The 15,262-nt window shown below is 39.1% G+C and overlaps 1 protein-coding gene across 2 annotated transcripts; it reads right to left on the reverse strand.

Moving 5' to 3' along the window:
• Positions 1–78: 78 nt before the first annotated feature.
• Positions 79–7,996, reverse strand: LOC309630331 (complement factor H-related protein 2-like). 2 transcript variants are annotated; one of them, XM_082395444.1, is made up of 5 exons: positions 7,854–7,996; positions 5,215–5,409; positions 4,682–4,858; positions 925–1,107; positions 79–464 (listed from the first exon to the last, which is right to left on the reverse strand). In XM_082395444.1, exons 1-5 carry the CDS (start codon positions 7,936–7,938, stop codon positions 268–270), a joined length of 837 nt encoding a protein of 278 aa, XP_082251570.1. In that variant the 5' UTR covers positions 7,939–7,996; the 3' UTR covers positions 79–267. The 2 variants fall into 2 exon arrangements, with proteins under 2 accessions (XP_082251570.1, XP_082251571.1); XM_082395445.1 differs by lacking the exon at positions 4,682–4,858 and having other exon boundaries at positions 7,854–7,995.
• Positions 7,997–15,262: the final 7,266 nt, after the last annotated feature.

The following is a 15,262-nucleotide window of genomic DNA, read 5'->3' on the forward strand; positions in this document are numbered from 1 at the left end:
ATGATGGATGGAAGGAGGCACTGAAGTGATTGCATCTAATTTCTTGCCACAGATGTTTTGTGAACAGGACACATAGCATTTTGGTTTGCCAGGTTTTAATGAAGTACTTTTAAGAAGTGATTCATTGGTCTCCCAGATTATAATTACATCATTCACATCATACTTAACACAAATTCTGATTTACTTGATAAAAGCAACTGAGGATTGGATTAATAATGAAAAATTCTGAATACATTTCAATTTTACAACTGCATTTTAACCACTGTTTCATCCACAAGTAGGATATGCCAGTTTTCCTTCCTGACAGGTTGTTCGAAATGTATGATTTGGTGTCCTTCGATTATATCCACGTTTACACGTAAATTCAACAGTGTCATCTGTTTTAGAATAAAGTTTTTTATCACGTCTCCATTTTAACTGGATGTTATGTTTTTTCATAATTTCTTCTGAAATTACACACGCATCTGAAGTTAAAAAAAATAAACATAAACCGTTAAGTGGTATACAAATATTTTCCACAGAATTTCAGGCTTTCAAGTAGAATCTCCTGCTCTGGTCCAAAAATTCCTTCTCAAAACCTTTTACAAACCAACTCATTGAAAATCCAGTATGTAGTTTCCATCATTTTAAACAGTTAATGTTGTAAGAATGAGGTACTATTTTTAGTGTAATAATTAAATGTTATAATCAAAGATTCATAATGTCAGTTATCATATGAAGAGCTTTCATTAAGGAATCTTTTGTTGCTATTGTTGCTTGAACAGGAAATTTTCAAACTTTATTTCCACACATATTATTTTCTGGTAGTCAGGCATGCCACAGAATGGTTGGTAGTTAATCCATGAAAATTCTATTATAAACAGCTAAACATCATACTCAGTACACCGATTTTCCCAGGATCCACAAGAAGATTGAAATATTTACCTAAGCACTTTGGTGGTTCTGACCACTCTCCATTCTGACACACTATGTGTCTGTTTCCCTGAAGTTCATAGAAGGACTGGCATTGGTACTCAACTGTCGATCCTGGAGGAAATACTGGTGCCGGGAATGAGGTAATGTCTCCGTTGTCTATTGGTGGGGGAGGCCCACATTTTCCTTGAGAGTCTGAAAAATAATTTGATTCATTGAGAGACCAAAGACAAACACAGGTTAAAGAAAGTAAATAAAAATATAGAACAATATGTAATAGACTTGTGATTTCTTATGACAGAAATGATTCACTGAAAAAAGTTTAATCACTTAAACTGAGAGTCACATTTTAAGCCCTTCCTTTCACCCCACATGAAAGCACACATAAGACATTAACAAATATGTCTGCTTTGCAGTATTCTGGTATTTAAAGATGTTTTCCTTAATGAATGTATACTAGAGAGATGGATAGCTAAGATAAACAAAGAAAGTTTCTTGGTCTTATATATTAAGCATACTGCAGTGGCTATTGAATCTCTGGTAATTTTTTAAATTGATTTTCATTTTTATTACAAGAGAAACATCAGCTTTTTAAACAAAATTCAAAGAATTACAAATGTGTATAATGTGAAAGGGAATTTCTGGCTTCCTGTTCTGGACAAAATGAGATGGGAACATTTCTGCTTATTTATTTCTTCTGCTAAATATTCCCTCTGTTAACTAAAAATCCTGAACATATTATAAAGACCAACATAAGAGGTTGTGAAGGGTGTAGAAAAGAAGTAGATCTTTTAGTGACCTTGGGCTTCAAGGAGTTACACTGCAGTGGGTTGTCTGAGTTTTCACTTTGCCTTGTATGTATCCTGGACTTGGGCACTGAGACCACGACCCAGAAATGATCTCACGTTCAGGCAAAATTAACAAACAAAAAAAGAGTCCCAGGGAGACTCTGCTTCCTTTAGCCAAAGGCCCAGGAAAGGATCAGCCTAGCAAGAGAGAAACATTTTTTCACAGTACAGGACTCACTCTAGAAAAACACCATTGAGGAAACCTGAGACCAACCCTCTCCCCACCTTGATCAACAGGGGTCAAGTGTTCAGTCTAGACTTTCACCCACACTGGGAGGGAACAAGATACCTGTGCTTGTGCTTGGACTGCACCCCTGGGGTTTCACAATCTCCTGGAACCTGGGTCCCGCATCTCCCATAAAGGGGCTTTTGCGGATAGATGCTAAATTATTATTGTTGAAGGTGGGATACCAGGAGGAGTGTCTTACCCTTTATCTTGCTGACATCGCTCTCTCCTTTGTGCTATTTTTGTTTATATTTTATAATTTTTTTCTTTTCTTTCTGTCTGGAGCTTCTGGTTTCTAATAATTTTATATACTCTCTCACTTTTAATTTCCTATTTAGGCAGATTTCTATGGCTTCTTTTCTTCTAGTGACTCAATCACATTACAATATTTCGGACAACTATATCTTTGGTTTCCAAGTGCTCATTTTTAAAATCACCTTTATTCAGATATGAATTACATACAATAAGATCCACACATATTAGCATGTGGGCCAATGATGTGACAATGTGTACACCTGTGTAACCACCCAACCAAACTAGAGACAGTTTTCATCTTCCTTTAAAAGTCTGTGGTTTCCTTTCTACTCCACCTCCCCCAACTCTCTTCCTCTAGGAAGCCCATGTTCTTTCTGTCACTATAATTTTGCCTTCCTACAACTTTGTATGATGGATTCATACAGCATGCATTGTCTTACATCTGGCTGCTTTATTTCATCCAAAGTCAAACCCATTCTTCTATGTGGTGTCTTGCATCACTAGGTCACTCCTTTCCATTGTGGAGCAGGGTAGCTTTCTATGGATATAAAATATGTTTATCCATTTTATCCTCTGTTGAATGACTTTTGGAGTGTTTCCAGGTTGTGGCAGTTATGACTGAGCTATTTATGAACACCTGAACTCAAGTCTTTGAATGAACATATATTTACTATTTCCTGATAAATACCTAAAAGTAAAATTGCTGGGCTATCTGATATGTGCTTGACTGAATCTACAAGAAACTACCATACTGGTTTTCAGGGTGATTGTGCCATCTTACATTCCCATTAGCAATGTGTAAGAGTTCCAGTTGATTCTCATCCTCACTAACAAGCAGGATGATCAGCATTTTTGTTGTTTTAAATTGAGGTATAGTTGGTTTCCAATATAGTGTTAGTTTCAGGTGTACAGCATAATGATTCAAAAATTTTGCAGATTATACTCCCTTATAGGTTAAGACAATGACTATAATTCCCTGTGCTATACAGTGTATCGTTGTCGCGTATCTGTTTTGTACATAGTAGTTTGTATCCCTGAATCCCACACCTCTAACTTGTCCCTCCTGACTTCCTTCTCCCCTTTGGTAACCACTAGTTTGTTTTCTATATCTGTGAGTATGTTTCTACTTTGCATATGCATTCAGTCGTATTATTTTTTAGATTCCACATATAAATGATATCATACAGTATTTGTCTTTTTCTGTCTAACGTATTTCACTAAGGATAATATTCTCTAAGTCCATGCATGTTGCTGCAAATGGCACTATTTCATTCTTTTTTATGGCTGAGTAGTATTCCATTGTATATATGCGATGGAAAGCACCTAAGCTGGTTGCCAAGGGAGTCACCTTGTGATGAGAAGGTTAGAAGATTCAGTCCCACACCCCTGACCTCCAGGGAGGGAAGAGGGGCTGCAGATTGCATCAACTGCCGATGGCCAATGGGTTAGTCAATTTGCCCCTGTGATAAAGCCGCCATAAAAAAAACAAAAGGATGGGATTTTGAGAGATTCCTAGCAGGTGAACATGTGGACGTGCTGGGAGAGTGGCCACTAGGAGGGCATGGAAACTCTGTGCCTTTCCATGTACCTAGCCCTGTGCATCTCTTCCATCTGCCTGTTGCTGAGTTATATTCCTTAAACTGGGAATCTGGTAAATGAAATATTTCTTTGAGTTCTATGAGCCACTCTAGCAAATTAATTGAACCTGAAGAGGAAGTCCCAGGAACCTCTAATGTATAGCCAGTAAACAGAAGCACAGATGACAAGCTGGACTTGTGATTGAATTCTGAAGGGGGCGGGGTGGGAGAGCAGTCAGCTTTCAGCAGAATTATAAATAGACTTATCCTAAGTTGAAGTAAAGTAAAAGCCATATGTGGTAACTGAAATTTTCAATTTTATAAATTTGGTTTTGCACACTTAATAAAGGCTAGCTTTCTTCTCTCCCTTTGTCTCCTTCCTTTGAATCATTCACTAACTTGCCAAATGACCTTGTCAGAATTAAACTGTGCTACCTTTTAAAGCATCATGAGAGAACCATATTTTGACTTGCTTCTTTTGATGCATTGTTATATTATGTGAAATTATTAGGAATTATATTAAAAATTCTGTATATTTGAGAAGCAGCACCATATGTATTATCAAGTTTGTTGATTCTGATTAAAAAAATACACTGAAGAAACTATATAATGTGAGAATCATAGTTTTTCACTGTGTACTTGGCTAGTGTTTTCTATTAGCACCTATATTTAATTTATGTAAGTAGACAAGATGATTTTCTAGTGATGACCCAGATATTTGCATGTCTACTTAGACACAGTTGGAACCCTGAAACTGAAAAGGTGACAATAGTAGAAACAGCAATACTGCATATACTAAATACTGTTATCTCTCTATAAAATATAAAAGAATACAAGATCCCAGAGGACAGTGTTTTCCTTACAGACACGACTGCATTTAGGAGGGGAGGACCAGCCATCTTCTGCACATGTAACGCTGCTCCAATCATTTGGGAGGCTATAGCCAGTGTCACACACAATTTGTACAGTTTCACCTTCCTGGTGTGTTTGTCCTGAAGATGCAGAATGACCATTTTCCACCCAAGGGAAAAAACACTGTCCTAAAAGCCAAAAGATGACAGATACAAATCTTGCAATGAAAGAGCATAACATTTTGCAAACTTCAGAAGAGAAATCAAGTGCAAAAATTTTGTTTCTTAAAAATTAAGCCATGCATGTAAAAAATTAAAATGCCATGCCAGTAATTAAGACTTGAATATAGAAAAAATGTACATTTGTAAAGCTACTTTCTATAAACAGCTTCTCACAACGAGCAATAACATAAGTCATCTTTGCTGGCCCCTCCGGTTCCCGCTGCTATGACTGTCCAGGCTCTGTGATACCTTCAGGCCGAGCCTCTCCACTCACTGAACACACTGGGTAATTCATCCGGACAATGAGGAGGGTGTTTACTCACTGAGACACTTTGGTCTTGGTGACCATCCTTCCTGTGTACAGATTATTCGATTCCAGAGTAATTGTGAAGGGGACACAAAGCTGTGATCACAGGTGTAGTAGAAATATTTCCCTATGTCAACTGGGAAGACTTGTTTATAACTGTTTTCATCATATATGGTTCCATGTTTTATCTCTGGAAAATCACACGTTCTTCCTTAAGAAAAGAAATAGTATCCTACATTAATGAATAGCTCTACTTATGTTAATAATCCCATTGTTGAATTTATTATTCTATTTAGCTTAATTCTTCCACTTGCATTAGTGACCGAGATCTGGGACAATGTATAACTAAGAGTACATAGGTACTTGAGGAGCTCAATATGTTTAAGTTCTTTGGAAGCATTTTCAAGATTAAAATCACACAGAAAAATGTAAACGCTGAGGAAGAGAACAAAAGTGGTTCTATGTAGTGAACCTCCCAGATCTAAGACGTTTGCTTCTGGAGGGATGGGAGGACTGTCTGTAGTTCTCCTTTCATTTCTTGTGCCTCTTCTTCCTGTGTCTTCCACAGAGATTCCCCAGCGTCTCAGCCCTTTCCATGCCTCCTCTCCCAGTCCACGTCACATGTTGCACAGGAGACATATACGAACAAATATACATTCGCATATGAATATATATATTCATATACATATAGTCATACATGTATATATGACTATGTCTAACCTTTTCAGTGAAGACAATTTGAATATAAAATATTCATAAAGGAAAAATACTAGCAACAAAAAACCGCTAAGATATAATTACTAACTTGTGATGAATGTCCTCTAAAAATATGTATGCAAGAATTTAAATATACTTGAGTGGAAAATAGAAAAAGAATTTTTGATTATTACTGTACACTCAAAATGTGTAAGTATGATTGTATTTATTTGCTAGGGCTGCCATACAAAGTACTATAGATGGGGAAGCTTAAAACAAAGAAATTTATTTTCTCACAATTCTAGAGGTGAGAGGTCCAAGATCAAGGTATCAGAAGGGCTGGTTTCTTCTGTGGCCTCTCTCCTTGGCTTGTAGATGACCGTCTTCTCCCTGTGTCTTCACGAGGTTTTCCCTTTATGTGTCTGTGTCCTGATTTCCTCCTCTGATGCTGACACCCGATTTATTGAATCAGAGCCCATCATAATGACCTCATTTTAACTTAATTACCTCTCTAAAGACCGTACCTTCATGTACAGACACATTCTGAGCTCCTGGGAGTTAGAACTTCAACATATGAATTTTGGAGGACGGAATTCAACCTGTGTCCATCCACTAAATACACAAAGATGTTTCTGTTTACACACAGGTGTGCTTCCACAGAATGGCTTCCATTCTCTGCTGAAAAACCTTGGTGCAACTCAAGCTTACGGGGCTTTCAGCTCAAAGGTTACTTTTAGAAAGAGTTCACTGAATGAGAATAGTTTACATTGGACAGGAATCGTTGTTGTATTGTTACTGTTGTTGCTGATGAAAGAAATTGCCCAAATATAGACTTAAATAGCATACAAAACCAACCATGCAAAAAATTATTTAGATTCACTCTTCTTGTAGATTAAAAATAACAAATAGTGTTTCATATTCTAATCATAAATGGTGCAATGAGAAATCCTAAAGCATATTAGAGGTTTTGTTTACAATAACTTGGAAAGGAGATTTTGATTTTAAAAGAAATAAGACACTTTAAAAAGATATCATGATGAAGGATCCATAGAGTTGTAAAAGAATGAAATAAACAAAACTGTGTCAATAAAATCTTGATGTGTACATGTAAAATTAGAATTAATATACAAAAATAAAGTGCTCCTTAATTTAAAGATAAGTGAAAGGATCCACAATATTTGTTACGTTATAAGAGATAATTTTTGATATAGAACAATTGCATTCAGGTAAGTTAATATAGAAAATTTCACTATAAATGTGAAAACACATCAGTGAACAATGTGCTAGGGTTAACGCTCTAAAAATTATTTATTAGTTTATTTGCCCAACAATTACTTCTGACCTCAGAAATGTAAAGTAAAATTAATTGTCATTCCACTGGAATTAAGAATTTACTATACTTTTTGTTGAAATGGATATTTCTTTTAACCTGCTGTTTATTTTATTGAAATATTAAATTGATCATGATGTCAATGACTTTTAACAGCTGTATGAAGTTATAATTAAAACACAGTAAACTAAATATATTTGAAATGCCTGATTTAATGAGTTTTGACATATGAATCCATAAAACTATCACCATACGCAAGATTATAAAGCTATCCATCACTCCCAAATATTTCCTTGCATTAAAACTGAGAAACCTCCATCCATTTTGAAGTCAGAAGCTAGCCTGTGACTTCTTTCCTAATGTTGTGTGAGCATATTCACTTATCTTTATAATCAGCGTTGAGAGTCCTTTCGCTGTGGAACTCAAAACACAGAAAAAACATAATTTTTTTTCGTTTTCCCTTAAGAGAATATGAGATAATTTTCCTGTAAGGTTACACTCTATCATGATGACACAATACAGACAATTCCTATTAGTCTATCATTAAAATATAAAGACAGGTGAAAGTAGATAAAACGTGGAGTTACATTCAAGAGGGAAACTGAGTGTTCAGGGGTGTTTCCACTTACCTTGTGCATGAGCACAGGAAACCCACAGGGTGAGGATGACATTGAGTAGTAACAGCATGTTAGAGATTCCCAAAGGCACGTTCATACAAATATTCCAGTTGTGTTGCTTGGTCGTTCAGCAGTTTATCAAGTGTGACTGTGAACTTAAGGACATTACTATGGCTCTAGTTAACTGAGGTCACTTAGTAAATATCAAAGTCCAAACAGCTTTGCAAAATCCCTGAATTACGGTTAGTGGTTTCACAACAATTTCTTAAGTTCATTCCCTGGTAAGTGCTTGCACAACCTTTTTGCGGGACAGTAATAGGTGGGCTCCAGAAGTGATATAAAACACTAATTGTTAAAGTAAACACTTCTTTAAAATAGGTGGAGTTCTTTCTCAACCAGGTGAGTCATATGTGAATAACTCTGAGGCCATGTCACCATCACTTTCTCATGTCTTTTATTTACCTTCACCCAGCTTCTTTGCTTAGGGGTCTAGGAAAACCAACATGTATTTGGATCTTATTCTATCATCTGTATTCTCTTGTGCTTAGGGAAGCACTGATTCTTTTTTTTTAACTTATGTGGGATCACACTAGTGAGTACAAGAGTTTCAGCATATTCTTGGCATTAAATATTCTTTACTGTGCTTGAGGGACCTTCTTTTTTTTTTTTTTTTTGAAATATTCAGATGCACACAATGATATCCCTTTTGTTGTAGGACTATAACTCAAAAATCCTCACCTGGTCTTTCACTAACTTAATTACACTTATTCTCTATTTTATTTAGATATGAATATTTATATAGTCAATTCTATTCAATGTAATGTAAAATACAATTCTTTAATATAAGAGAAGTGCTTTCAAACAGATAATTAATGTGGAAAATATAGTATTACTATAAAGGAAAAGAAAAACCAGTCAGAGATGTCAGAGAGTTAATGCATTGAAATTATTTATTTTCTTAATATAGCTACAGTAGTTTCAAAATATAAAATAATTTATTAATATATGTAATTAAGGCTTCCAGAATAGCAAAATAGCTTATATCAAGCTAAACTTTCTATGAATAAAAATTATTTGCTAACACAAATTATAACAATGACTGCTTGAGAGAGTAAAAGCTAGCAGAAAATAGAAAGTGTCCAACCTTTGAAAGAATGGAACCAAACTGTGAGATCCGTATTTACCCATTTTCTGAACTTAGAACACACTCACATACACATGGTGATGAGTGGTTGAGCTCCAGGAGGAAGCAAGAGTTTGTTTCTTGTGACAATTTAGAGACCTGTATGTGGGGCAGGCAGGACATCTGCCGTGTGAGAGGAGAAATCCATGAAGCCCCACCAGGGAAATTTGCGATAATCTTCACATTACTCCTTAAATTATCTACTAAATCCACATGAGTATTTACGGGCTGAAGTTCCAATATCAAATAAAATAAAATTCAAAAGAGGATTATCAGAGAATAATGAAGAGTATTTTATCATAATAAATAATTCAGATAATGTTGAATTCACCAAGGCAAAAGAAAAAGAGGCATGTAAGGACAGAGTAAAGCATAATTATGTAATGTTTAAAAATTAAGGATTCTACAAAAAAGGCTATTAGAAATAATATATACAAAACTTTATATAGAAACCAAAATTGAAAAAATATTATAAAGGACACCATCTTTTATAAATAAAAACTGTATTAAGAAATACATTTGACAAAATATTTAAAGAGAGCTACACTGAAAACTGCAAAACATTGCTGAGAAAAATATTAAAAGACAAATCAAGTAAGGAGAAGATGACGAACTTGGATTGGAACATTTAACATCATAAAGATGTCAGTTTTTCCCAATTAGTTTATGTTTTGAACATGACCCAAGAAAAATTCTTTTAATTTTTGTGAATTCCAAAAATGTAGGCTATTGCTGCATTTCATTTGCTGTCATGTGAGTTCCTTGATCAGAAGCAATGATGTGTGGATTACCGCTATGTGGATAAGTGCACGGAGGGTTGATGTGGCAGAAGCTTGTGGGTAGGGAAGGCAAATCCATTCCCAGGTTGAGTATCTATTTCAGGAAGAACAAAACACAGCCCCTTCCATGATGGAAGTGTCCAAAGTAATCAACCTGCCATCAGGTGGCTGGCTGATCACCCCAGGGACTGTGCCTCACCAAAAACTCATCTGGTTTCTGCTGCTAGGAGACGGGGCCCTCAGCAGTGGCTAATCACATAGGCTTTGGGGATAGGAAGTCCACGTTTCTGATCCCACAGATAGCCTCCATTCCTATTACCATGGCCATTGTACATGACCCCACCAGGAAATGACGGCAGTGGCTGGGGACAGAGTTTGACTGGAATCCATCACAGAGGTCGCCCTATCCACTGGATCCATAAATCTGCATCTGCTGAGATCAGCCTTTGCTGAGCATCACATAGGATATAAATATCCTCACCTTTTTTGCTAATCAGAGAGATCTATCCACATACCTCTTTTCATCTCCTTGTGACCAATTTTCCTACCAAAGTTCAGGACCCCATTCCTTCCTACTTGAACAGCAGACATCCCGTGTAGTTGGAAATTTAATTTGCACTGTAATCCACCTACTCGTAGGATCAGACTCTGGGTTTACTTTTCAGAGATCTCAGCTCTGGGGATACAGGAGATAAGGGTTTCTTTCAGGGTCAACAGAGAAACTTTAAGGGCATTTGCGCAGCATCTGAACTGTGGATTTGAATTCCTGAGCTCAACCTTTTCTTTCCCCACTTCGTCTCGTGCAACGAAGATCAACCAGTCAATCCAATTCTTCTCATTAGTTTGACAAAAATGCTCTACGATATCAAATACTTGTCACCTATAAATATGATTGGAAGTACCCAGTGTTGATATTTTGTGTATCTCTCTTGTCACATCATGCCACGGACTATCGGTGCCAGTGATGTTAAATATATCAGATTTGAGAATAAATTCCAGAAATCCCAGAAACAGGTTAGAAAATTTATCCTGAAGATGTTCTTTCTTTAGGATCTCTCGTTACCAAAATCTGTAATAGTCAAAGTTGTCTTTAGAGGAACAGAAACAATATCCTATATCAGTAAAACACACACACACAGGGAGTGACAGAGAGACAAACACGGATGTTGAGGTTTGTGATAAGGAATTGGCTCATGTGATTGGGCAGGCTGGCAAGTCTGGAACCTGCAGGGCAGGGAGCAGCCTGGAAACCCAGGAAGGGCATGTGTTGCAGTTTTGAGTTTGAAGGCCGTCTAGAGGCAGAGTTCCTCCTTCCTGGACGGAGCTCAATGTTTTCTCTTAAAGGCTTCAGCAGATTGGATGAAGTACACCCACGTTACGGAAGGTGCTTTGCTTTGTTCAAAGTCTGTGAATAGATGCTAATCACGGCTTTAAAATGCCTTCACAGAAACATCTAGACTGATAGTTTGACCAGGCACCTGAGTAGTGTAGTCTAGCCAAGTTGACACAAAATTAACCAGTACAGTGATGACCTTGCATATTTAGTTCAGAAGATTCCTAACCGACTATGGAAGAGCCACCTGATTTCTTCTTGCTGCTTGTAGTAAAATATGTGAGATAAGATGTAAATTGAAGGATGAACTGTCAAGCAAAAAGGAACCAGCATGAGATGATTTGAAAATTCTCAGCCTATCCACATAGTGTATTCACCAATCAAGGCCAGAGTGAGGCTGGATAATCCTTTGCTTAAAAGGTTAGGCATGTGACTTGAGATCCAAGCAATTGTCTCAGCCTAAGTCAGAAGAAACACTATTATCCAGGGAAGGTCTGGAATGTACCCTCACGTCTGAGAGCTTGTACCTATTAGTGCACAAGAGACTGACAAGATTTTTGAGAATGTTATACTAACAGAAATGCTTGCAGCAGGGAATGAAAGGGGCAGGGATCATACAAATAAAGGAGGAAAGTCTCCAAAGATTGGGCGATGCATACGGAGGCCTGGGCCAACACGGACTGTTTCAGCTGAGAAAGTGGGGTCACCTCCCTGGTGGTCCAAAAAGTTGGGGCTGCCACCCCAGGGGGCCCAAGGACAGAGCATGAATTTCACAGAGGGGTGTCCTCTGTTCTTGGAAACTAATGAGATTTCTCCTGCTGGGTTTTGGATTTCCTTGAGACCTGAGACCCCCTTTTTAAAATTTCTATTTCTCCATTTTATAATGGTAATATCTGTCCTATACCAGTCTTAACGTGTTATTTTGGAAGCATATTACTAGTTTTCTGGGCTCACAGGGTCGCACGTGAATAAGAATTTTGCCCAAGGATGGACCAGAAACTGAGTCTTCCCCATAACTGATTTAGAAGGTATTTAGATGAAATTTGGGCCTTAGAGTTGATACTGGAAAAGGTTAAAACTTTGGGGGATGTTGGGATTGGGTGAATATATTTTACATATGGGAAAGATAAAAATTTGAGAGGCCACAATGTGGATTGTTATGTGTTGAACAGTGTCCCTCAAAAGACTTTTTAGAGTCCTTACACCCAAGACTTAAAAGTATTACCTTATTTGGAATTAGGGTGTTTAAAAGATGTAATCAAGTGAAGATGAGGTCATTATGGTGGGCTCCAGTGAAATATGACTGATGTCTGTTTAAGAAGAAGAAAATACCAAGTAAAGACAAAGCACACAGAGAGAATATTTTGTGACCAGAGAGGCAAAGATTAGAATGACGCAGCTGTAAGCCAAGAAACACCCAGACTGATGGCCACTGCCAGAAGCTACAGAGCAGCAAAGAAAATTCTACCAGTTCTCAGAGAGAGCATGGTATAAAAAGCACAAATAGAAGCAAAAGGAAGCAAGTGCTATTGTTAGTCTTATGGGGGCCCCAATCCCATTTATAAGTGCTCCACCCTGAGGACTTCATTTAATCCTAATCACCTTCCAGAGATCGTACCTCTTAATCCTATCATATTAGGGGGTTTGGTTTCAACATTGGGATTTTGGGGGATGCATTCCATCTTCTTTCCAATATCAATAACTCTTTGAAAAACAGCTAACTACAGTTCTCTTTCATGTGTATTGATACATTTACTATGTTGCCAAGTGCTACCTGAATTTAGGTCATAAATTGGTTAGAAGAGATTTGTAGTTAATGCAGATCTCAAATGTATATTGATGATGATATGATAATATTGGAAACTGAAGAATAAGTATCAATGGTTTTATCTCCAGTAGTGAAACATATGACTAACAGAAGCTGGCCAATAAGAACAAAGGTCCAGGGACTTCCCTGGTGGCACAGTGATTAAGAATCTGCCTGCCAATGCAGGGGACACAGGTTCGAGCCCTGGTCCCGGAAGATCCCACCTGCCGCGGAGCAACTAAGCCCATGTGCCACAACTACTGAGCCTGTACTCTAGAGCCCGCACGCCACAACTACTGAGCCCGCATGCCACAACTACTGAAGTCCATGCGCCTGGAGCCCATGCTCCCCAACAAGAGAAGCCACCACAATGAGAAGCCTGTGCACCGCAATGAAGAGTAGCCCTGCTCAACGCAACTAGAGAAAGCCCGAGTGCATCAACAGAGATCTAACGCAACCAAACATAAATAAAAAATTTTTAAATAAAAGAAATGATCAAAGGACTATCCACTCACCATTTCATGGACACTTGGATTATTCCCAGTTTGTGGCTATTCATTCCAGAAAAGCAAAACTATAGGTGCAGAAGACGAATCAAGGGTCCCAGATGCTGGGGTTGGAAGGAGCAGATTGTCTGCACAGGAACCTCTTCACGTTATAGAACAAGAACCTTCTATAGCTTGAGTAGATGGTGCTTGTGTAACTGAATGCGTTTATCAGAACTCACTGAACTGTCTGCTTAAAAAGGGTAAGCTTTACAGAACTTCAAGATGGTGGAAGAGTAAGATGTGGAGATTACCTTCCTCCCCACAAATACAACAGAAATACATCTTCATGTGGAACAACTCCTACAGAACACCCACTGAACGCTGGCAGAAGACCTCAGACCTCCCAAAAGGCAAGAAACTCCCCACATAACTGGGTAGGGCAAAAGGAAAAAGAAAAAACAGAGACAAAGAATAGGGATGGGACCTGCACCAGTGGGAGAGAGCTGTGAGGGAGGAAAGGTTTCCACGCACTAGGAAGGCCCTTCGCGGGCGGAGACTGCGGGTGGCGGAGGGGGGAAGCTTCGGAGCCACGGAGGAGAGCGCAGCCACAGGGGTGCGGAGGGCAAAGCGGAGAGATTCCCACACAGAGGCTCGGCGCCGACCAGCACTCACCAGCCCGAGAGGCTTGTCTGCTCCCCTGCCGGGGCGGGCGGGGCTGGGAGCTGAGGCTCGGGCTGCAGTCGGATCACAGGGAGAGGACTCGGGTTGGCGGCGTGAACACAGCCGGAAGGGGCTAGTGCACCACAGCTAGCCGGGAGGGAGCCCGGGAAAGTCAGGAACTGCCGAAGAGGTAAGAGACCATTGTTTAGGGGTGCGCGAGGAGAGGGGATTCAGAGCAACACCTAAATGAGCTCCAGAGACAGGCGTGAGCCACGGCGATCAGCGCGGACCCCAGAGCTGGGCATGGGACGCTAAGGCTGCTGCTGCCGCCACCAAGAAGCCTGTGTGCGAGCACAGGTCACTCTCCACACCGCCCCTCCCAGGAGCCTGTGCAGCCCGCCACGGCCAGGCTCCCGTGATCCAGGGACAACTTCCCCGGGAGAACGCACGGCACGCCTCACGCTGCTGCAACGTCACGCTGGGCTCTGCCGCCGCAGGCTCGCCCCGCCTCCTCCGTACCCCTCCCTCCCCCCCGCCTGAGTGAGCCAGAGCCCCCGAAGCAGCTGCTCCTTTAACCCCGTCCTGTCTGAGCAAAAAACAGACGCCCTCAGGCGACCTATACGCAGAGGCGGGGCCAAATCCAAAGCTGAACCCCGGGAGCTGTGCGAACAGAGAAGAGGAAGGGAAATCTCTCCCAGCAGCCTCAGGAGCAGCGGATTAAACCTCCACCATCAACTTGATGTACCTGCATCTGTGGAATACCTGAATAGACAACTAATCATCCCAAATTGAGGAGGTGGACTTTGGGAGCAATGATATATATATATATTTTTTTCCCTTTTTTCTCTTTGTGAGTGTGCATGTGTATGCTTCTGGGTGTGATTTCATCTGTATAGCTTTGCTTTCACCATTTGTCTTAGCATTCTGCCTGTCCTTTTTTTTTTTTTTTTTTTTTTAGTATAGTTTTTAGTGCTTCTTATCATTGGTGGATTGGTTTCTTGGTTTGGTTGCTCTCTTCTTTCCTTTTTTTTATTACTTAAAAAATGTTTTTTAATAATTTTTTTATTTTAATAACTTAATTTTATTTCATTTCATTTTATTTATTTAATATTTTTCTTTCTTTCCTTCAATTTTTCTCTCTTTTGTTCTGAGCCATGTGGATGACAGGGTC

This window comes from Balaenoptera borealis (genome assembly GCF_965194805.1).
Source record: "Balaenoptera borealis genome assembly, chromosome: 1".
Lineage (NCBI taxonomy): Eukaryota > Metazoa > Chordata > Mammalia > Artiodactyla > Balaenopteridae > Balaenoptera > Balaenoptera borealis.